The 24,194-nt window shown below is 42.1% G+C and overlaps 1 protein-coding gene, 1 long non-coding RNA gene and 1 pseudogene across 3 annotated transcripts; 1 reads left to right on the top strand and 2 right to left on the bottom strand.

The window, feature by feature from the left end:
- Positions 1 to 1,873: 1,873 nt before the first annotated feature.
- Positions 1,874 to 3,875, bottom strand: LOC120659737. The gene is made up of 3 exons (XM_039937962.1): positions 3,429 to 3,875; positions 3,122 to 3,255; positions 1,874 to 3,005 (listed from the first exon to the last, which is right to left on the bottom strand). The coding sequence occupies exons 1-3, from the start codon at positions 3,789 to 3,791 to the stop codon at positions 2,144 to 2,146; spliced, it is 1,359 nt and encodes a 452-aa protein (XP_039793896.1). The 5' UTR covers positions 3,792 to 3,875; the 3' UTR covers positions 1,874 to 2,143.
- Positions 3,876 to 6,440: 2,565 nt separating this feature from the next.
- On the top strand, positions 6,441 to 10,788 carry LOC120659735 (annotated as a pseudogene). Its single transcript, XR_005669156.1, has 8 exons — positions 6,441 to 6,638; positions 6,839 to 7,447; positions 7,565 to 7,669; positions 9,113 to 9,235; positions 9,326 to 9,496; positions 9,690 to 9,819; positions 10,002 to 10,208; positions 10,288 to 10,788. The product of XR_005669156.1 is annotated as a probable receptor-like protein kinase At2g42960 (transcript).
- Positions 10,789 to 11,193: 405 nt separating this feature from the next.
- LOC120658718 lies at positions 11,194 to 12,231 on the bottom strand. The gene is made up of 2 exons (XR_005668819.1): positions 11,818 to 12,231; positions 11,194 to 11,555 (listed from the first exon to the last, which is right to left on the bottom strand). It is a non-coding gene; the product is annotated as an uncharacterized LOC120658718 (long non-coding RNA).
- Between the last annotated feature and the right edge of the window lie 11,963 nt (positions 12,232 to 24,194).

Here is a 24,194-nt window from a genome sequence, read left to right as displayed (position 1 = left end):
AACAATCTAATAGTATAAACAAGATACAACAATGCATATAAATATGACTTTCTTGCCACAACAAACAGTCTGTTTAATATGGCTATCGCTATCGCCATGGCTTCCTATGAAGTCGTGGAGGGACCGAGAGAGATGGGGAATGGAATATGAATAAGATTTAGTGTTAGGAGGCAGCGGGGTGGCCTGATATTTGACTGCACCAATTTGGTTTGGGCGGATATTTAAAAGGGCCGAAAATTTCGGGCGATAAGTAAAAAAACCGGACCCCGCCGAGAAACAGGATTTTCGGTTTTCTCGGAAAATTCTCGCCGAGAAATTTTTCCTTGTTAGACACCAAATTGCTACAGTGGAGCTACAGTAACCATGTGCTACTGAAAAATTAATTAGTCTTAATAAATTTGTCTCGTAGTTTACAAACGAGTTTTGTAATTAGTTTTGTGATTGATCTATGTTTAATACTTCAAATGTGAAAATATTCTCTTTCAAAAATTTTACACGAACCAACTAAACAAGGTCTTAATCTTTAAAAGAAAGCACACAGAATGTCAAAATACTGAACAGGGAGGGTGAGCAAACACTGAATTTCTCGTCGAGCATACCTGTCGCCATGTCAGCACCTTCTACTTTGAACTTTGAGGTCTAACTGTAGCTGCCGTCCTGTGGAGCCATCTCGCCGGTGGATCGCTGGCCGTGTTGCGACCAGATGCCGGTGGCGTGCGTTGGATCTGATGCCTGGCCTTGCTTTTGCTGCCTCCTCGCAGTGTTCTTTCCCCTGGACCGGAGGAGCGGTGGAGAGCGTCTAGATAAGGCGCTGCGGTTGACGTTGACGAAGATCTCAATGCAAGTCAAGAGGGCAGGGATGAGCGATAAACAATTGTTGAGGAAAGGATGGGTCTTTTGCGGATGACAGGATCCTAGAGCAGTAGAGCACGCTGTGGCCAAGCAACCACTGGGTAAGTAAAAAAAGGAGACTTCCCAGTCTTTGTTATCATGCCATATTTCAAAGCCTGTACATTTACGGTTCTAGACACTAGACAGGACAAGATCCAGTCATTGTTTTGCCATATTTTTATTAAAACTGCTTAATATGCCACTTGATTTTGAGATTCTACTCATAAGATGTTGCACTACAAATAATTCTCATCCACCACTTAGTTTCGTTGCAAAAGAAAAACAACCCACCCACACTTGTGTTTAGAACCATTCTGATATTTTTTTCCAACATGGAGCCACATATGCAACTTTAACCAGTTAGATAATCCAAATATATAGAATAAAAATAATCACTAATGAAAAGCACAAGCACGGTCACACTGGATTTGTTCTGAACAATATACTGAAGATTAGGATTATCCTTAAGTGGCTCCTTGACAGCAGCCTTTTTTGCTTCCTGATGGTACATAGGCCCAAAGTTGTAGCATCCAATGGCACTATGTCGGAGAGAGTGGAGGTTCTCCAAGCCTAAATCATGTTAAATGAAAAAATTGTTATAGAACAAAATGTTCTACTTGGGAGGAATGTTGCACAAAGAAGAAAGAAAAAGGAACTTTCAGAAGAATAAAGATTTTTGGATCTCATCATGTAATGTATTATTTATTTCATACCAGCTGACCATACTGCCTTCAATTTCAGGTTGGGGAGACCTGGTTTAAGTCCTATTCTTTCATGTAACTCCAATTTGATTAGGGATTGTTTTGAGAAGGTCCTCCGCTGTGAGTAGTGACCTTTTGTTGCAATTCTGTGAAACAACAATCATGTATGAGAACATGATTAAAAAAATGAAAAGGGTAAATTTTGTGACTGGTCCTTAAATTATTAGATGATTCTCATCCAAGTCCCCATAACACATACAAGCACTTGGAGGTCCCTAATCTATTCAAGTGGGTTTATTAGGTCCAATTCTTTCAAGAAAATTATACATCTGCCATATACTTCCATTTATATATCTAGCTGAGTAAAACATTCTTTTGTAAGAGTCTCATAAAAGAATGTCCTTTCTCCTATGTTTATGTATCGTACACTCTTAACTTATTTCATCACATGATGATACAAGAGTAACTATTACACGATAGATTCAGAACAATGGAATGCAGCACAGCGCTACAACTGAATGACATCAGGCAGAATGGAATGCAGCACGGCGCTACAACTGAATGACAACAGGCGATGATGTCAGATCAATGATCTTTGGGCAAATGCTGTCGATGCAACCCCTTCTCCGCAGCCTGCCTACAGGGGTTGGGGTAACCAGGTCTATCACATCACTTCCATCTATGATATGGCCATCGCTATCATCTGAACCAGCAGCATTGGACATAAACAATGGGGACAAGTCTCCTGGCTCATCTTCCATGGCTGTTTTGCGATCATCATCGCTCAGGCTCAAGGAACATCGAGGCGATGTTCTTGGTCCATCAAATTCTCTTCTTGTGTCAGGGATTTCGCTCCATTCCATCGGAGCAAACTCATCAATGGAGTCTTCAGCATCATGTCCTGCAATCCCCGCTTGCGCACCCATTGGCTGTGCTTGATCAAAGGATGGTTCCTGCCAATAGTGTCCAGAGTGTTCATCTTGATCAGAGGGCAGTTGCTGCCAACAATGTCCAGAGTGTTCATCTAGATCAGGGAATGGTTGCTGCCAACAGTATGCAGTGTGTTCATCTTGATCAGTGGTCATTTGCTGCCAATAATGTTCAGAGCGTTCGTCTTGGAGAGACGAATCAGACAGTTCTTGCCGGTCTTGAGGCGAATCAGACAGTTCTTGCCGGTCTTGAGGCGAATCAGACAGTTTTTGCCGGTCTTGAGGCGAATGGATGAAGCTGTCCTCCTCTTGCCTTTCTTGAGGCTCAGGGCTGAAGTTGTCCTCCTCAGACGAGGGGCCATCAGTGTTGCACTGCAGATCCTCCATCGCGCAGACGACTGTCTTCATCTGGCTCGGCAGCGACGGGCAGCCAGCAGTGAACTTGATGTTCTTCGAGGAGAAGAAATTCACCGTCAGGTTTAAGCTGATGACACAGAAACATCGCACTCCACATCAGACTAGAACAAGCAGGAAATGTATAGACAAGACGGATGTTCATTGTTCAAGGAGTGGGGAAATAAAGGAAGTGTCTTTTCTTACTTCTGCCATGAGGGGAGGTTGAGCATGGTGTAGGCGAGCTTGACCTTGTTGCCGATGCCGCCGAGCGACTTGAACTCGGCGGCGGCCTTGCGCACGGCGAGGGACTCTATGGGGTGCTGCCACGCCCACTCAAACTGCACAATTGAAAAACATCAATTTCGGTCAGATCAGCAAGAACAGAGCGACCTCATAAAAAAAATATAAATCTTTCGAGATCTCAAATCTCAATCGGCGGAGTACTGCTATGAAAGAACTCGAGGAATTGCAAGCAGGGATCGGAACAAGGCGGGGCGCTGTCGCGTAGTACCTGGAGCGCGGCGACGTTGGAGGGGAAGCCGTAGATGCAGAGCACCATCTCCCACGGCCGGCCGCGGCGGGTCCGCCACGCGCCGCTGGCGATCTCGCCGTTGTGCTGGCGGATCCGCCGCCGCGGGTTCACCGTGAAGCCGATGTAGGTGCGGCTCTTGCTTCGCGGGCACAGGGACCGGAGCAGGTAGCAGCAGAAGAACCCGCCGCCGGCGACCGACGCGGCGGGGCCCTGCCTCTTCGGCGGCGGGCGCCCGCCTTCCGCCGCGCCGCCGGCGTCTCCGTCGCGGCCACCTTCCGCCGCCGGAGGCGGGGGCGGGGCTTTCCGCCTCCTCGGCCTCCACGCTCCCCCCCTCCTAGCCATGGCTCCTCTCTCCTCTCCTGCCTGGGCCTCCGGCGCCGGTGACTCCGCGGATTTTTTTAGAGAGAGAAAGGGGGAGATTTGTGGGGGATGATTTGACCGTTGGAGTGTCTGCGGAAGAGAGAGAAAGAGACGTTGCGGAGGGGAGTGGGGGGACACGTGTTCCGGTTTTAACGAAGACGCACATGCGGGCTTCGCGTGGGCCCTTCTGGGTGGGCCGAAGGCTCCCTAGTTTTGAAAATTGGAAAAAATCCGTTTTACCTCCTTCAATTATTACGAAAGTTTGGTTTTTTTCTCGTAATTACGAAACTGGGTACCTCAAATCCCTCAATTTTTCAAATCGTGCATTTTACTTCCCTCGAGTGGTTTTGAAGACTGTTTTGTTGCAGTAACCATAGTTTTGTTTTTCCCTTTTTTCAAAATTTTCTATTGAATCTTTGAAAAATTATTATAAATCATAAAAAAATCATAAAATGAAAAACTTAATTTTGTTAGACTCCACATGAAAAAAATCTACACATTGAATATATAATATGATATGATTTAGTATAAAGTTTATAGAAAAATTATAAAATAGAAATCTAATTTTGTTGGACTCCACATGAAATTGAATTTACAATGATTTACAAAATTAGATTCCACATGAAATTAAAACTAAAAAATTTAAATTTTGTAAATTAAATTTCATGTAGAGTCTAAGAAAATTAGATTTTCTATTTTATGATTTTTCTATGATTTACAATGATTTTTCATAGATTCAGCCAAATAAATAAAAAAGACAAAGACAAAACCTTCCAAGAAAAAACTTTATACTAAAGCATATCATATTATATGTTCAATGTGTAGATATTCTAATGTGGAGTCCAACAAAATTGAATTTTTCATTTTATGATTTTTCTATGATTTACAATAATTTTTCAAAGATTCAACAAAAATTTTTTTAAAAAAGAAAAAAGACAAAACTATGGTTACTGTTGCAAAACCGCAGTTACTGTAGCGAACAGTCTTCAAAACCACTCGAGGGAGGTAAAATGCACAGTTTGAAAAGTTGAGGGAGGTGAAGTACCCGGTTTCGTAGTTGCAGGAGGAAAACCATACTTTCGTGATAGTTGTAAGAGGTAAAACATACTTTTTCCTTGACAATTAGGACTGTTGGTGTTATTGGGCCAGGCTTTCACGATTTCTCATTGGAAAAAGTCTTTTTTTTCTCAATATTTAGCCGAATCTGTTTTCCCTACTTGGATAATAAAATCGTCTGTCCAGCTTCTTCAGACTCAACAAACCGTTCACATAACCTTTCTGAGCGGTTTGAAGTTAAGATGGTAGCGATTTTTTTATTTTTATTTTGACTAGATTTTCAAAAAATCACATTAAATAACAAAAAAATCATAAAATGAAAACTAAATTATGTTGAACTCAATATAAGTAGATTTACGTAGTGAACATATAATATTATATATTTTAATACAAATGTTTTTCCGTAACTTTAGATATATATTTTCTATACTGTAATCAATTTATATCTATAGTCTCCATCGTCCAATTATGATGATATTTTTACGGTAGGCCAATCATTATATAATTGATATGTAACAAAAAATTTTATGATTATTAGATCATGTATGACTGATTTATTGATTTGTTTATAGTTTCGTCTAGATTTATCTAGGTTTATATAGATAAATCTATAGCTCAGTCAAACATGATTCAATAATTATAAAATTTTTAATATAGCTCAATCATGTAATGATTAGCTCACATATAAAAATTTCACAATAATTAGACAACATAAACTGTAGTTATAAATTAAATACAGAAAAGCATATATCTAAAACTATAGCAAAAAAATTGTATCAAATGTACTATATAATATGTTCATTGGGCAGATGTGGAGTCCAATAAAATTGAATTTTTTATTTTATAACTTTGCAATTTACTATGATTTTTCAAAGATTCAGTCATAATAAACATAAAAGATAAGGAGAAAAACCGCTACCACCTCAGACTCAAACCGCACAAGGAGGTTATGTGAATGGTTTCATTAGTCTGAGTAGGCTGGACAGACGGTCTCATTGTCCAGGGAGGAAAAGCAGATTCGACCCAATGTTAAGAAAGACAAAAAGAATTTTTTTTCTTTATTAAATTTCCAGTCACACGAACTTAAAATATTATAATTGGAAGCTGGAGCTTCCGTTAGCCAGCAAACTCTATCGTACAAGTTAAAATAGAAACAAAATAATAAAAAATTGATGTGCTTCCTTTCTACTCTATCCGTTCTAAATTATAGATCGTTTGATTTTTTTTATCTCAAATTTGACCATTCATCTTATTTAAAATTTGTGTAAAATATCACTATTTTGTTGCGACTTATTTATCAATACAAGTTCTTCAAAATAATTTAAATTTAACTATATTTGCACACATTTTTTTTAATATGATGAGTTGTCAAATTAGATGAAAAAATCAAACAATCTTAATTTGGAAACGGAGGGAGTACGTGTTTATCATATTAAAATCTATCCAAATGTGCATCGCCTCATCCAATGATGCTGCGATGGAGTCGGAGAAAAAAAAAGTTGAGAACATCTCAGGGTCAATCGACCTCCGCTCGGGATGCTCCGGTTTGAGGTGGCAGGCTCACTCGAGCTCAGCTCACTCGCAGCTTGAGGTGGCAGGCTCGCTCGAGCTCGGCTCAGGACCTCAGGTTCACATCTCCCTCTGTTTCTCCCTTCTGTCGGACTCTCACTCTCCCTTGCTCTTCCTTCCCTGGCGGCGCCGACGACTGGGCGAACGGCGGCGCCATTTGTCACATCTTCGCCAAGCCCTTTGCCGGCGACGAGCATCCTCCAGGTATGCCCTCCCCTTCTCTTCCCTTCTGCTGTGTGAGACGGAGCACCCCAAACCCTAACAAAACTGTCTGTATTCGTATTCGAATCCAGTTACGATATATTGCCTACTAACTTCGATTTCGTATGCAAAAATTATCGGGTGTACATGTGTACACCCATGTCCTATGCTGGGTCCTCGCTGTTACTGATGCTGGCGTGCAGGTTGCTGAGGAATAAAGATGTCCACTGGCGAAGTCCTGAGGGCAGAGCTATCTTCCAGGACGCCGCCTTTCGGCCTGAGGCTATGGATTGTGATTGGCATCTGTATCTGGGTGGTAATCTTGTTTATCCTAGGCCTCATGTGCTTCTGGGCCGTATACCGGAGGAAGCCGAGCATGCTGTTGTTCAAAACTTCCAAGTGCAAGAAAGCCAAGCGCTGGCCGTGCAGGAGAAGCACTATGAAAAGGATTCGGGGAAAACGTTGGCGCACTTGGTTAGGAGCAAGTCGAGCGATGCTGATAATCTGAGCCAATGCAGCTCCGCGTACCAGTGCGAAAGAGCTGGTAGTTCGTATTCTGGCGACGAGGCTACCTCAGGCAATGCTAGGAGGCAGTACTCTCAGTATGCAACTGTCACTGCATCTCCGCTGGTTGGCCTCCCGGAGTTTTCACATCTGGGTTGGGGTCATTGGTTTACTTTGAGGGATTTGGAGCATGCGACCAATCGGTTTTCTAAGGAGAATGTCATCGGAGAAGGTGGATATGGAGTAGTTTACCGTGGCCGACTCATAAATGGAACTGACGTTGCAATAAAAAAGCTTCTTAATAACATGTAAGGACCTCTGAATCTTATTTTTGCCTAAAAAGGACACCTTCCATATAGAACTTGAAATATTGCTCTGCCCTCTTTTCATGGGCTCAGCCTATTCATATTGATGTGTCACTGCAGAGGTCAAGCAGAAAAGGAATTCAGGGTTGAAGTTGAGGCAATTGGACATGTCAGGCATAAGAATCTTGTCCGCCTTCTAGGATATTGCGTTGAGGGAATTCACAGGTGAAACTAATTTCTGATTAGTTGCACTGACTTATGGCTAACTTTCGTCTCAGTTACTATATAGATGTACTTGAATAGGATGACTGCCGGTACATATATAACTGCACATTATGTTCATGGTAAAATCTTTTTAAACCTTTAGAAAATCTAACACTTCATCAATTTTGAGACTGCATGTGCTCTAGTAAATTCGTTCAACTCTTGAGACTTTTATCCATCAGATCATAATCATTAGGTAAATAATATTGCCTCTATAGCACTACTGGCAAACTGTTTGCAAATATACGACTATGGGGGTCCTGATTAATAGTTTAGCACTGCCTACTCTCCCCCTTTTGCTCTGTCATACCTCCCTGTCAACAACTCAGTGCTTGTAATACTGTCGTGTTATGTGCCTTCTTCGTACACTCTGTTCATTTCCCATCATTAATCGTACCGGCTCTAAGTATGACAGGGCTTCGTTCAGAAGATTAGCTCTAATTACACCATAGAAAAGCATGCACAGACATACAAAGTACCAACAGCTGTATCCTTGACTGAATTGTTCGTGCCTGCTGATGCTTTTGTGCTATCCAAATATTTTGAAATAGAAGTTTAAATTGAACCACATATGCTTTTTATAGTAATCTGCTCTTGGACACAAAACTCGATGAACCTAAAAGCAAATCCATGAGAACTTGCTCCAAGGAATCTAATATGGTACATAAGAAAAGTAGAAAATCTAAAGGAGAGGTGGAGTGATGCCATATATAACTTGCTGTCAGTCATTTCAGATGTAAGATGGTAACCCACAACATCTTGTCTGTACTGCTGTTCTAGGCACTATCTACACAAGCCAGCCAATTAATAGGACATGGATCATCTGCTTCATTGATGCATCCAGCACTGACGATTTTGTTCGCCGGCCACTGTTGGTGTTACACAATTGAAGGCATTGGATAGATGAGCTGAACTCTGCCTTGTGTGGGTGATAGGGGTTAGGCGTATTGGTAGTGTCAAATCCACACGACCCAGGCTGCCCAGTTAATCATACGTATTTCTGCATTGTACAGTACTACTTGATGCCACATGCTACATGGATTTTTTATAACTAAACTTATGTTATCCTGATTTTTGTTCTTTTAAAGAAATCCTTATTTGGCAACATTTTTACTATTTTAGTTTAGCTTCGCTAGCTGAATAGCTGATATGTATTTGGTTGGATAGCAGGATAGATCAGCTAACTCACCCTCATGCAGGAGGCTCTGTGACTCTGAGTTCCTTTCTTTGATCAATTCCTGCTTAATCCAAATGATCTACTAGATTCCTCTTATAAAGCCAGTCCTAACAAATCAATTTGAGCAACCTGCTAACAAAGGGTAGCCAACAAACTAACAGAATGATCCTAGAACCAAATCTATCTGTTTCGTACATCATTTCTGGTTTTGTATCCTCTTGTTCCAGGATGCTTGTGTATGAGTGTGTGAATAATGGGAACTTAGAACAGTGGCTTCATGGTGCCATGCGTCAACATGGTGTTCTTACTTGGGAAGCCCGGATGAAAGTTGTTCTTGGAATTGCTAAGGCGTAAGAAATGAATGACTTATCATTTTGCTTCTTCTTTGATGCATATGCTTAGTTATGTATGACATTTTTTTTATAATTAACGATATGCAGGCTTGCTTATTTACATGAAGCCATAGAACCAAAGGTTGTGCACCGTGATATCAAATCAAGTAATATCCTAATTGATGAAGAATTCAATGGCAAGCTTTCTGATTTTGGACTGGCCAAGCTCCTGGGTGCAGGGAAGAGCCATATCACAACTCGAGTTATGGGAACTTTCGGGTATGTTGTTTTTCTTTCATTTTGTAGTACTTTGCTTTATGATCTGGAACATATGGTATTCTCTTTTTCAGTAGGAAATTTTACGTGTTGACTTGTTGAGAACTTTATTTTTCATGTGTTAGGAGCAATTAGGTTTGTGGAGCTTGACATGGCAACAACTACTCATCTTCTATTTTATAATTAACTGTTTCAGGTATGTGGCCCCTGAATATGCCAACACAGGTCTGTTAAATGAGAGGAGCGATGTCTATAGTTTCGGGGTGCTACTACTGGAAGCAGTGACTGGGAGGGATCCAGTTGACTATGGTCGGCCTGCTAATGAGGTGAGCATCTACTATCATATCATGCGTGGTAAAGCTGCCCATACTAGTAACCGTTTGTTCAGGTGTACTGATATATTGCATTTATGCCTAGTAGCCCTTCTATGGCTAGTTTATTTTTTTATTTCTTAAGCAACAAAGTCTTGTCACCTCTGAATCTTAATCAGCTATAACATGGATGGCAGGTGCATCTGGTGGAGTGGCTCAAAATGATGGTTGGCAGAAGAAGAGCTGAGGAAGTAGTGGATCCTGACATGGAGTTGAAACCAGCCACTCGTGCTCTGAAGCGTGCTCTTCTAGTTGCATTGCGGTGTGTTGACCCAGATGCTGAGAAAAGACCCACTATGGGTCAGGTTGTCCGGATGCTTGAGGCAGGTGTCCCTTCACGGGAGGTTGTACTTCTCCTTTGACCCTCCTGATACAACCACTTTTGTGCAATAAGTCTGAATCTTGTGTTTTCATTCTGTGAAGGACCGTTGGAGCCGGAGGGGCCACAGCAGCAACGCAGACAGTGAGTCCAAGGCAAGCTCAAGCGAGTTCGAGATAAGCAGTGATCGAAGAGAGTCAGGACTGTCTGCGAGGTTTCAGTCCTAACTCCTGATGAGAGCACAGCGAATTGAGAGTCGGAGGGAACGGGGTGGATGGATTTGGGGATTGGTTGTGGTAGAGTACTAGAGTTAGGGAAGGGCATTGCATTTTGTACTGTAGGTATTCCTTGGTGGTAGCCAGCTTAGAATGCAGAGCCAGATCGATGATTCAGACTTGTTGCGAATCGTAAGTGGCATTCTGTTCTGTTGGTCCAGTAGCAGCTTGTACAGAATTTCCTTTTCTTTTTCTTTTTGGCTAGGACTTGTCTTGGCTGGTAGAAAAGAAGATGGTCTATTTCCTAATGTGATGAGTGACTTGAACTACCATCCTCTTCGTATCCATTTCTTACTTTCTTAGTCACTTGGTCCATGGATCAAGCTATAATTCTATGCAACTTGATGGTACTGTCCAGTTAAATGTTGGGTAAAATTATATGGTTGTAACAAGAGATTGTATTCTCTCTGGATGAATGAACTAGAATGGTACCGTGGGCCCCTTTATTAAAAAAAATATGTTTCTTCGATTATTTGAAAATACAAAATATATTTAATTACTCCCTATATATAAACATAATTGTTAGACTTTGTATACTACGTTCGCATGCGGTAGCCCTACTATTTTTTGAACTTTGCTTTCACTTCATAAGCTCAAAAAATATAATGGAAATATTCATTCATCGCTAATCTTATTTTTTTTCTCTACCAAAACTAACAATCAATGTAAACCAATCCACCAACTATACCTACTAGTAAGCATGCCCGTGCTAACGCCACGAATAAATTTGAGATATTTAAAAAAACACATGATCCATACCAATCAATCCAAGAAAAAAAAAGACATGTTATGGTAGTTGCCCAAATAAACTTCCAAGAACAGCATGACCATAGTGATATCAACAAAACCTGAATTCCAATATTGAGCCAGCAAATGACCACCCAAAAAACCTATCAAAGACGGGCACCAAAAAAGAACTACAATGAATTTTTCGATTAAATCTGTCACTTTCTTCCCAAAACGCTCGACAGTGACCCTATCTAGAGCTTCTCCAAGACTTATCATCAAGGAAGGCATCCCGAGGTGGCTTTCTCACAAGCTGATCCTAAATGAAGTGATGCAAGTATAGATGTATCACCACCAGAGTCCAGAGGTATCTGATTCATCAAATCCAAAAAAAAGGGAGGCAAATTAAATTCAGCCGTACACACATCCTATTTGACCATAATCATCAGATAATTGATGCAGGTGTATAAAATAATTTCGTGTATAGAGCAATATACAACACATCTGTAAATGTATACATCATAAATCAATATAGAGCATTAATTTCGTGTATACATCACATCAGTAAAAAGCAATATAATGCTAAGAACTATCTGTAAATTAAGGATCTCAGAATTGTGAGAAGCATGTTACCAGCGGATTAAAAAACATGTTGGCATATCCATGATGCAGTGTGGCTGAAAAAAAAACATGTCTAAGATTTGGGATAACACAAATCATAATTGTTGCTCCGCATCAACAAACACCTAAATAACACTTGTGTTTATGCTAGAGCATACCAGAAAGATGCACATCACCAAATAACTTTCCAAAGGTATTAAATTTAGATTACAAGTTCTACAGCTGTTTCTAATGAGAGAATGATTTACCACCTCTCAAGTTGGAGGAAACAGTTTCAGCATGGACATGACTATATCAAAAATTGTAACACACAATTGAGTGACTGCACTGCAGTAAACATAAAAAATAGTCTAGCTATTTAGCTTTTCACAGCAAAAGAAAAACAGAAATTAATATGGTAAAAGAGAAGTACAGAATGAAAATCTGCCTAACCAATTGTGCTTGCTCACCGGCTGCTTTGATATGGCATACTTTTGTAGTTTCTTCTTGTTCCACAAACTGCATAAAGAGGTGAGATAAATTGAAATTTGAGAGCAAAGAAAAGAAAAGAATAAATGATGCCATTCATCCAGAGTAGTTGCATTTTTAGATTTATTTTTAGCGTTCATTAATTGACTTTCCTGATCAATTTAACCACCGTTGAAATCAGCTTTTGAGGGACCGAAGCCGGCGACCAGAGGGGGGGGTGAATGGGAGCCGATCAAAATTTCTTCCGAAATCGATCCGTTGGCCTAAATCCCAAAAATCACCGCAAGCCCTCAACCTAAGGTATGCGAGAATAGCTATGGACTAGCTATCTCACAGCAGCACACCCTGGGAAACTTCGCGGAAGCAAAACGAGACAAATCGCAGAACTGTCTGCCTGGACCGGTGCAACGGACCGGTCTGACCGGTCATGGCCTGAACAGGTCTTGACCGGTCTTGCCGTCCGGGCTGACCGGTGCCACCCAGAAAACCCGTGAACAAGACTTCAAAAGAAGAATCTCGAGAAAACGAAGTCCAAATCCAGCGAAACTTGGAGGACACCTCCGCAACTAACCTGCGAACATATCCCCAAGAGATCTTTCCCAAAAGATCAATGAAACTTGAAAATTTGAGGGAAGATCAAGAAGGATTAGGGTTTTCTCGAGAACTCAAAAACTTCAATTCGTAGGAACTCGTGAATCCAGAGGGTTTGGCACGAGGCTAGGGGCACGGGAAACACTACAGAGAGCTCTACGAACCGTCGCGATCATGTGCATAAAAAACAAAACGAAAATCCATCACAAAAGAGCACAAGAGGGATGGGATTGGATTGATTCAAAAGCCCAGAGGGCACAAGCAATCCCACCTGGATCTTTTCAATCCATTTCAAGAACAGTTCAAGCAATTTTATCAAATTTAGATCATTTCAAGTATGAATTGCTGAACGAAAGGCTATACTAGCATGAATAAGATAGCAAAGCATATCAACACACCCTAACATGATAGTAGCCAAGACAGGGTGATCATGTTTTCATATTTTCAAATCAAAATAGCTTAACTCAGATGATGTCATATACACAGTGGAGCAAGCTATACATGATCAAATTTGTCAACTCACACTAGCAGGCACTAGAAGATCATAGCAATGTATACAAGAATGCTAGTGCAAGTGAGGCAATGCAAAATGCAAACATGTACAATGCATATGCACAATGCAACTACCAAACCTAGAAAACAAAGAGAAGCAAATAAAACCTACAAAGCTAACCAAAGAAAAGTCAGCTATCAAAAGGGGTAACAAACCCCAAGCTCCCCTCGCAGGCGAGCAAAGGTGTCCTGCTCTAGCGGTTTGGTGAGGATATCTGCGGTTTGCCTCTCTGAAGGGACATGGATCAAGTCTATGTGTCCTCTCTCATGGTTATCTCGCAGGAAATGGAATCTGATATCTATGTGTTTGGTTCTGGAGTGTAGGATAGGGTTCTTTGCAATGCTAATGGCTGACATGTTGTCTACAAAGATGGGAACCCTACCGAAACTCAAACCATAATCCTGCAAGGTTTGTTTCATCCAAAGTATCTGGGAGCAGTAGCTAGCAGCGGCAACATACTCAGCTTCTATGGAAGAAAGCGCTACGCTAGCCTGCTTGCGAGAGGACCAAGACACCAAAGATGTACTGAGAAATTGACAAGTGCCGGATGTCGACTTGCGATCCAACCGACACCTACCAAAATCGGCATCAGAAAAGCCCACCAAAACCAGAGAAGAATCCGCAGAGTACCAAAGACCAAATTCAGGGGTGAATTTCAGATATCTGAAGATGCGTTTCAGCACCTGCCTGTGGGAGGTGCGCGGAGAAGCCTGATACCGCGCACAGCGGCAGACGCTGAACTGAATGTCCGGCCGTGTCGCCGTCAGGTACAGGAGAGAGCCGATCATGCTCCTGTACTCCTTCTGGTCCACCGCCTCGCCGTCCAAGTCCTCATCAAGCGCCGTCGATGTGCTGATCGGAGTCGGCTGAGGAGACAAGTCACTCATGTCGAACTTCAGCAGCAAGTCCCTGGTGTACTTGGCTTGATGGACGAACGTGCCCTGGGAAGTTTGCTTGATCTGCAGCCCGAGGAAGAACTGCAGCTCACCCATCATGCTCATCTCAAACTCCCTGGACATCTGCTCAGAAAACTTGGAGACAAGAGCGTGAGAAGAGTCACCAAAGATAATATCATCCACGTATATCTGAACTAATAGAAAATCAGTGCCAGACCGCATGAGGAACAAAGTTTTATCCACACATCCCATTTTTAAACCCTGAGTCAGCAAAAATGTTTTCAGTCTATCATACCAAGCTCTAGGTGTCTGTTTCAAATCATAAAGTGCTTTCTGAAGTTTATAAACACGGTTTGGAAACTTGGGATTTTCGAAACCAGGGGGTTGTTTCATATAAACCTCTTCTTCAATAAAACCATTTAAGAAGCAGATTTCACATCCATTTGGAAAACTTTAAAACCATTGGAAGCAGCAAATGCAAGAAAGATTCGAATAGCTTCCAAACGAGCAACAGGAGCAAAAGTCTCCTCAAAATCAATACCCTCTTTTTGGCAAAACCCCTGGACAACAAGGCGAGCCTTGTTTCGAACAACCAACCCATCCTCACCCTACTTGTTTTTGAAAACCCACTTCGTTCCGATGGGATTACAAGCAGGTGGAGGCTCGACTAAAACCCAAACTTGGTTTCTTTCAAAATTTTCAAGTTCCTCATGCATGGCATTGACCCAATTAGAATCAGAAAGAGCGTGTCCAATATCCTTGGGCTCAAAAGAGGCAAAAAATGCTGAATGAGCAAAGCCAGCGATACTTGTTACCTTGGACCTGGTGACTCGCTCGTTGAGATCACCTAGCATCTGTTGAGGTGGATGACGACGCTGAATGTGTCGAGGTGCTTCCCGCATCGAAGTCACCTCCTCCTCAACCAAATCTTGTGTCTCCTCATGTGCAACTGGTGAAGCCTGAGTCACCTGCTCGATCAGCCCCCGGGAAGTAGACGTAGTCGGGTCGGGGCCGTCGTCATCGTCCGAGCTCGTGACAGAGACGGCTGGGTCCACAGCACGCGTGGTAGCCTCAGCGTCGCCCTCCATAGCTTCTTCCTCATCATCTTCAAAGATGGAGGTGCCGAGCTCATCATCTCCTGCAACTTCAAAGACAGAAGAATTGCACGGTGCAGTCTCGTCGAAAGTGACTTCACAAGTCTCTCTGACGATGTTAGTATCAATAATCAGCACATGGTAAGCTCTAGAGTGAGAAGCATAACTGAGAAAAATGCCGTCAGACGAGCGAGACTCAAACTTATCAGGATTTCCTTCTTTCAGTACAAAACACCGGCAACTGAAAACTCTGAGATGGTCAACACGGGGCTGGCGTCCAAATCGCAACTCATAAGAAGTCCTGTGCATGAGAGCATGCAAGAAAATACGGTTGGACACATAACAAGCGGTGTTAACCGCCTCAGCCCAGTATTTGCGAGGAGTCCTATGCTCATCGAGCATCGTCCTCGCCATCTCAACCAACGTCCGATTCTTCCGCTCTACAACTCCATTCTGTTGTGGAGTGTAGGGAGAAGAATACTGGTGTTCAAGCCCTTGATCATTGCAAAAGGCGTCAAAACGAGTGTTTTTGAATTATGTGCCATTATCACTACGAATCGCTCGCATGGCCTAGGGTAGCTCATTTTTCAACCTCAAGATCAAGTCTCGAACAAACTCGAAAGCCTCATCCTTGGTTCTCATGAAAAAGACCCAAGAATAGCGAGAAAAATGGTCCACGATCACAAGAATGTACCACTTCCCACCAACTGACATCACCCGAGAAGGACCTACTGTGTCCATGTGTAGCAACTCTCCAGGGTGAGCGGTCATCACCTGATTAATAGGTGGATGAGAAGCGGCAATCATCTTCCCGTGGCAACACAGATGGCAAACAAGATCCTTTTCAAACTTCAATTTGGGCAATCCTCGGATCAGGCCAAATGAGCTCAGTCTCGACAACAGATCAAAGCTCAAATGTCCAAGTCTCCTATGCCACTTCCACAGATCAGAAGAAGGACCAGCCAACAAGCAACGAGAAGGGCCAAGAGGAGTTCCAGAAAAGTCAACCAAGAAAACCCGATCGCGATGTGTAATCCGGCAAACCAAATCTCCTCTGGAATCCAAAACACGCGAACAGCCCTCCTTGAAGCGAACCTCAAATCCCTCATCGATAAGTTGCGAAACAGAAAGCAAATTGAACCCAAGGTTCGAAACTAAAGCAACTTCTCTCAGGGTAAAGCGATCAGAAACTCGTATAGCGCCAAGTCCACGTACCTTTCCTCTTCCATTATCCCCGAACACAATGTACTCCTTTGAGCGCATCGGGGTGAGGCTAGAGAACCATTTGTCATTTCCAGTCATGTGGCACGAACAACCGGAGTCCATGATCCACCTATTCTCCAAGCCTCCAACCTGCACATCAGTAGTGAGACAAAGGGTGAGCAAATGTCTCAACACTGGGGTTAGCAAAGTGAGAAGCAAACCAGTGTCGAGCAATTTGCTCTACAGAAGGGTTAGCAAAACCAGGCAAAGTGTATCCCCCGTCCCGTCTACCGCGTGACTGACGAACACCACCGCGAGGAAAGCGTGGTGCCTCGAAACCTCCTCCAAAGCCTCGGTCCCGTGGTCCATAGCCGTACTGCGGACGACTAGGAGCACGACCGGCACCACCGTCTCCCTGACCTCCACCTACACGGCGCGCTCTAGCATCTTGTCTACCACCACGCCGAGGAAGACCATGCACCCGAGCAGAGTACATGTCCGAGTTGAGTCCCTCCTGCTCACGCCTCACGGCCCGCTTCCTCCTGAAGCAAAACTCCTCCAGGTGACCCTCTTTGTCACAGTACTCGCAGTGGTACCTCACCTCTCTCTTGAGAGGTGGAGGCCTAGTCTGCGGACGGGGAGGAGCAGCCCCCTTCTTCTGGGTAACCTGGGCTGTGGCAGCAGGGAGCGTATCGAGGAGATTCCTCAGCCCATTGGGCTTTGGAACCCAAACCTACTTCTGTGGAGGTGCTTTCGATGGTTCTTTAAGCACACCATCCACATGGTCAACAAGCGAAGGCTGTGTGCTCGTGCTAGCAGTGTTCAGAGCACTTGGAGCTCCAGCAGCCTTGCCGATCTTACCATACAACTTGTCAAAGTCTGACTTCGTGTATGTGTAACCGACCCCAAACCCATCACCACGCTTGAATTGCTTGATCATCTTGCCCAACTGCGGCTCACTAGCAGAAACCCAACTAAGAATCACCCTAAGATAAGTATTCTCATTCTCCAAGTTGGCTTTCTCTACCGCAAGATTATCCAAATCAGAGATCAAACCAGGGCAAACAGAGCAGTTGTTGACACTCCTTAGCGCCCCGATTTGTATACCGCAAGCGCACGGTTCGTGTAGCTTTTCCCTTAGAGTATTCCCCCAAGGTTTATCAATCCATGGATCGACAAAGAACTACCTAAGGTTTTCCATCTAATCTAACGGATCTATCCTAACATGAAGCATTGATTGCATATAAAGGGTAAACCTTTGACAGATATGAGTGATGTGTAAAGGTTGATCTCATCCATGAACATAGGCTTAATCATAGCAAAACCAAAGACATGACTAGGCCTATCGTCATCTAGTTGTAGTTCAAGCTAACGAGCAAATAAATCATGCATCTCAATCAAAAGCATCTTTAAACTCAAAATCTCCAATCCGATCCCTCGATACTCCGCCTACTCAGTGGGAACGGCCTGTCACGACACCCCCCTTTGAACGAAAAACCCTGAAGCAAGTCGAACCCCCTTTGGTAGTTCCGCCATGAACCTCTAGCCACCATGACTACAAGATCACGCTAAGAGATCTATCTCGATAATAGATCTAACATGAAGCAAACCCAAAGAAAAGAACGAAATTGAAACAGAGAACATGATCGCTAATAGATTCGGAAGACATGATTATCATTACTCACATAATAGATTCGTTTGGATCATCACCACCGAGTACATACCATTGACGACTCCAACTAGCTCATGAACTCCACCATTGCACAACCACGCAGGGAGGCCATGGCGGCTAGGGGCGGCCTAAGCCATCTCCTAGACAACTTTGAAGACTTGCAGCGGCCGTCGTCTCCCTCCGGTCTTGACCCTAGGTTTTTGTCGAGTTCTGGGTGGATGGATGCCCCGAGTTGAATAAGGTGTGAGCTATTTATAAGCCGAGGAAGCCACCGGTCGAAGGGGAGGCCGAACCGCCTCAGAAACGGGCTAGGTCGGCCGGCCCCATGGGCCTAGGCTGGCCGGCCTACCTTGTTTCGGGCTCGCCTCGATCTCATCTTTTGCGTGCAGACTCCTCGCATCTTTTAGAGTTTATGTCCTTCACGATTGCACCCCTTTGGACGTAGTTATCTTGGAGATATCTTCGAGGAAAGGATAGGATAGGGAATCCTTCCTTAAATCTTCGTTTGCTTTGCTTAATCCCGAAGTATCTTGATCTCATCTTCGCGGGCTTGGTCCTTTGGGCTCTCTTGGAGGATGGATGTGCTTGAATGGGCTTCGAATCAACATGGGCTTTGGTCCTTCCTTTGGGCTTTGGCCTTCGTCTTTCTCCGTGTTAGCGCTCGATCACGGGCCTCGTCATTTCATGCTCCAAAATAGGCAAAAAACCTGCAAAAACGAAGTTCCTCCAAAATATATGTGCAAGTGTGAAAATGACCAATAATTAGGCCGGGGTTAGGACGGTTAGTGATTTTGATATTAAATTCATGCCATTATCAAGGATAAACAAGGGATAAAGTGGGTACTTAAGGAGCGCCAACATTCCCCCCATGCTTAAACCTTGCTCGTCCTTGAGTAAGTCCAAGAGCTTTGGTTATAAAGAAATCAGCGTTGCCCCTCAATGTCCTCTCTGCACTTAGTCATACATAACAAGATATATTGCTCTCTCAAGTATTTAGCATTTAAGTTCATGTTGTGATCGGCTACTTTTTCATTATGGAAGATAGACTAGCAATTAAAGAACAAGCCACAATAATAAATAAATGCAATGCTCTCAAACTTAAGCGAACTTCAAACCTTTACCTTGTTTCATCGTGAAGAGTTTTCAAAAGAATGCATATCAAACATAAGTGAGGTTCTCTTGCAAAAGATCATGGAAATACTCATCTCATCAAGTCTCTCAAGCCTACATTAGATTGTCTTCAACCTATTCTACTCATATATAAAAGTGGAAGGCTTATGTGGAGCTTGGTAGGTAAAAATAATCCTAGCAAAACATTATATCTGAAATATTGTCAAACTAAGAGAGAGATCTATTGGATTTACTGAGACTAATCAAAAAGGCCATTGGAAAATAATGTTGGAGAGGGAGAAAGATGAAACACACACATTTAGATAGGTGGACATGTGCAAGTGGCAAATGGATGATCCCGAGACACAAATGAAGTTCTCGTTATCGGATTGCACATGGTTGGAAGATTTGAGTATGGAATAATTCTTCAAAGTAACTTGGAAAATTAATGAAGCCAAAAAGAGCTAAGGAGCATTTTATTCTTCTCTTTTTTTCTTTCATTTTTCTTTTCTTTTCTCCTTTTTTTCATTTTTCTATTTTTCTCTTTCTTTTTTTCTTTTCGCTCCTTAGAACTTTTGATAACATAGAATACTTACCCAGCCCATCCCCCCATGCTTGAACGAATGCTCGTCCTCGAGTATGAATAGTGGGAGAACCAACTAGCTAGGGTAAGTATCTCAAATTCACCTTCTTCTTCGTAGAACCGCTTGAATCTCCGGGGAGCCTTGTCTCCCAAAACTTTTCTTTATATGGTGCCCTTGATTCTTTTAATTCCGTCGAAATGATAATCCATACTCAAATTGGGTTGTGGTCAAGGAGGTAATCACAAAAAGATATTTTTGGTTTAGGGTGGATATCCAGCGAGGTTTGCAAAATTCCCGAAGTAGAAACTCACAATGCATGGATAAATAGGCTAGCAAAAAGAAGGTTACACATAAGAAAAAAAACGGAATGACCAGCTTCTTAGTCTCATACCAAAGAAATCAATCTTAATCCAACTCATCAAAATATAAGTTTGCAATCTAAAGGTTTCATCATGAAAGAATATGTATGTATAGGCTTTGGTAGGTAGAACTTTGCAAGAGATTCACAAATGTAGATAGCATAGGAATTAAGTTTTTAAATTAAACAATCACAAGGTGTAAGGTCATCGGTAGACTTAAATCAAAGAGCAACATAGAATATGTGGGTTTAGAATTTAGTCATTTAACCTCCACAAATAAAAGAGCCGGTATTTAATCATTTTAATTCCATTTAATTGAGAGCAAATGGTCAAGTCATATACAACATAGCGTAGGTAAAACAAAGCAGCAACTTTCATCATTTTTCCATAAGCATAAGGCATTGCCAAAATGTATCAATGTGGTGAGCACAAAGTGATGGTGATCCTACACTTATTGAAAACAAAAACAAAACTAGGTTGTCCTCCTAGAAGTCATGTGATAGGTCGAGAGGTATATACAAAGGTTGCATCTATGGTTGAAGGCATATATGTACAAGCATTTAGAAAAAGAGAGAGTTAAGAAAGAATTACAGTCCTTCTCGATGCTCGTAATGAAGTGTAGCATGGCCTCCCCCATACTTAAGCATTGTGCTAAGCATGGAAGAAGAATCATGAGCATCTTGTGGCAACCGTGATTATCTTACTCCATGAGATCTTTCTTCCTTGTCCATGAAATCCTCCCCCATGCTTAGCATGATGCTAGGCGTAGAAGGAGAAGATGGATCATCTTGCAATTCTTGAAGTACTTCCCTCATGTGTATGAATATCATCTTCAATGTGTCTTCACCTTTGTTGCCTCAATTTCTTTCAACTTCTTCTTGTACTAAGTCATGGTCCCAATCCTTGCTTCTCATCGTCGTCGCCTCCTTCAATTTCTCGTTGTCCCATTGCTGCCTCATCTTCACGAATTTTTTTTTCAATTTCCAAAACTGAACCTGTACTGAAACATTGCTCCATTGCGAAGTGCACGAAATTTCCTTTCCAACGAGTCCTCATTCTCCCAAAACTGATTCCGAACAAGAGAGTTATGTCCATTTTATCCCAGCGCTGCAATCTGCTCCGAATTTCAGAACGCGCAACGTCCAATGTTCTTGCCATATCTCCTTGTACGGGTCTTCAAATTCATTGATCTTGGATGCGTTGGAACGGGAATTTCATGGAGCTTCTGAATATCAACTTTTCTTCCTTGTACATCTCTGTCCATGTGCAAAATTTGATGAAAATAGCGGGGCTTGCTTTCGAACTTTGGAGATGTTGACGAATTTGATTTCTTCTTTGATCACGAATTCATGGGAACGCTTCTTCATGCCTGCAAAATATTTTAAACACACACTAACCCCGGGGTGACGGTCGGGAGTAGAAACAAATGCCAACGAACCTACCATTCCTAAGATCTTAATTTGTGGCAAAGTTAGCTTGGCGAAACTAGTGAGGGTACGTGTGTGCTAGTGTAAATGCAAATGAGAGGAAACTATATAAACAAAGACAATGTTTACACCTAGTTCTAAACACCGTGTTTACAACTATGTTGCCAAACTTCTCCATAGCCAAAAAGACTTATTTAACCAAGGTCAAAACACCATGTCTATCCCAAGATCAATAGGCCTTAATAGCACAAGAAAAAATAAAGCGCATTGCAAAGCTTATAAACCAACCAAATGCAACCTCATAGCTTGGTAACTAAATGATGATGGTCTTCAATCATGTCTAAACACCATGTTTACACAAGATTGTAAAAAGGAAAATGCCCACGTGAAGCATTAACATGGATATGAAAGCTTTCATCAATAAAGTTGAGACCAAGCTAGCAAAATGAGTGCATGAACAATGGAATGGATGCAAAGTGCAAATGCAAAGTTAGCAAAAACAAGTGTTAGCAAGGTTGAAAGGACCTTTCGATGTTGTTCCGCAACTAGCTTATCCAAAAACAATTGCTAAGAGTGACAAAAAGCATTCGCGACACTTCATAAGAAGTGAGGCTTTTGTCAATGAAAAGGTTATTTATCGAAAAGGACCAAACAACCGAGCTAACAAGGTTTTAGAAGTAGGTTTATGGGTTTTCTATATTTTTTGGCTTAAAACTAAAATTTTCAAGAGATAGTGTTTTGTATAGAAATTCTATCTAAGGTGGTTTTTTTTTAAAAAAAAAACTAGAGAGAAACAAAAGTTAGATTTTTTTTGAAAGAAAAACATAACCTATGGTTTTTAGGATTGCTCTATGAGTGGTTTTTCTAAGGGTTTTAGGATCTCAAAAGCGAGGCTAGTCAATGTTTTTAGAAAAGGTTTTTTAAATGCAACATGCAATGCAATGCAAGGGTGAGACGAACAACATGGTATGCAATGCAACACGGGGTGGGTGAACAAAATGATATGACATGATGAGGTGGTCTAAAACAAAACAAAAAGTTAGCCTAAGTTAACTAGCCACAAGTTTAGAATCAAAGGGTGGTGCAATGCTTCATAAATCTCTCTAAAAAGACACAAAGAAAAAGACTCAAAACGCTAATAGGCACACAAAAAGGTCTACAAGTTTCCCAATATCAAATAACAAAGTGCTCCCTCAATAACATTAAGAATGAACAACATGAAGTTGTGGTTTTTGTTAGAGCAATGGTACAATGTTACTTGATATTCCGATTAAAGAGTGCAATGTAGATGGTCATATTAATATATATAAATAAAATGAACGGGTTGCCTCCCGCAAAGCGCTTCATTTAGAGTCATAGAGCTCGACTTTCTTACATACCTTCTCATTGATGCGAAGCCATGGTCCTTCATGCAAGAGGTGAAGGTGTTCCATGCAGCTCTTATTCCACTTCCCATGTTGGACATGATCAATCACGCTTAATGGAAAACTTGCCCAATCGTCTCTCACATCATGGTCACCTCCTTCTTTGTTGTCTTTCGTCGCTACCTTTCTTTTCATGGATTTTTCTCTCTGTATAGATTGGGAATTGTGCCAAACAATTGATCCAATGCAAGGTGCACGAAATCTTCTTTCCAACAAGTCTTCATTTTCCCAAAACGCATTCCAATTGAGGGAGTTATGCCCTTTTTTCCCGTCACTGCAATCTGTCCCGTGCTGATTTCAGCACGTGCATCTCCGATGTTTGAGACATAGCTCCTCCCGTGGGTCTTCAATTGTATCGATCATGGATGCGTTGAACCGAGAACTTGATGGAGATCCTGAATATTCAACTTTCTTGCATTGTAAATCTCTGGACTTGTGCACAAAATTGATGAGGCTTAGCGACGGCCGTTCTTGAAACTTGAAGATGTTGATGATGTTGTTTAAAATTTTGGGCACAGTTTCCCTCCTCATCATTTGAGTTTCATGTCCTGCATGGTTAGTGAAATTCGGGGCTTCTCCCGCATGTGCTCTTTTAGGGTCATGAGCTTGACCAAGCGCAAAGCAAGATCGAGATTTGCAATTATTTGTAAACATATGCAACGTAATCACATCCTCAATTAAATTTCATCAACAAGGCATGGTGTAATTAAATGCAGCATGTGTTTCTTGCATAGCGCGGAGCTCATTATTAGGCAAAGGTTCTTTAAGCATGAAATCAGCATTCTCAAGAAACTCTAGCCTATCATCATGAAAAGAACAAGGCATAGAATTTAAACTTTCATTCCAACTATCGGTTCGAGCATGAGATTTTTAACAATTATCAACAAAACCAATAGAAGCTTGAGAATTCACTGTATACCTTAGCCTCGGAGCTTTTTCATACTCATTGGAGTCGTGGTGCTTTGTGCGAGATGTCATCTTGATGCACTCCTCGTGGTCCGTCATGAT

Source organism: Panicum virgatum, chromosome 2N, assembly GCF_016808335.1.
Source record: "Panicum virgatum strain AP13 chromosome 2N, P.virgatum_v5, whole genome shotgun sequence".
NCBI classification, from domain to species: Eukaryota; Viridiplantae; Streptophyta; class Magnoliopsida; order Poales; family Poaceae; genus Panicum; species Panicum virgatum.
This window is presented reverse-complemented; position numbering and strand designations above follow the sequence as displayed.

Bases quoted from the DNA above. Each gene is read 5' to 3' on its own strand.
- LOC120659737 (XM_039937962.1), bottom strand. From the start codon at position 3,791: ATGGCTAGGAGGGGGGGAGCGTGGAGGCCGAGGAGGCGGAAAGCCCCG. The intron at 3,256-3,428 runs GTACTACGCGAC...TCAATTGTGCAG, and splicing joins CCAACGTCGCCGCGCTCCAG to TTTGAGTGGGCGTGGCAGCA. The intron at 3,006-3,121 runs GTAAGAAAAGAC...CTGTGTCATCAG, and splicing joins AACCTCCCCTCATGGCAGAA to CTTAAACCTGACGGTGAATT.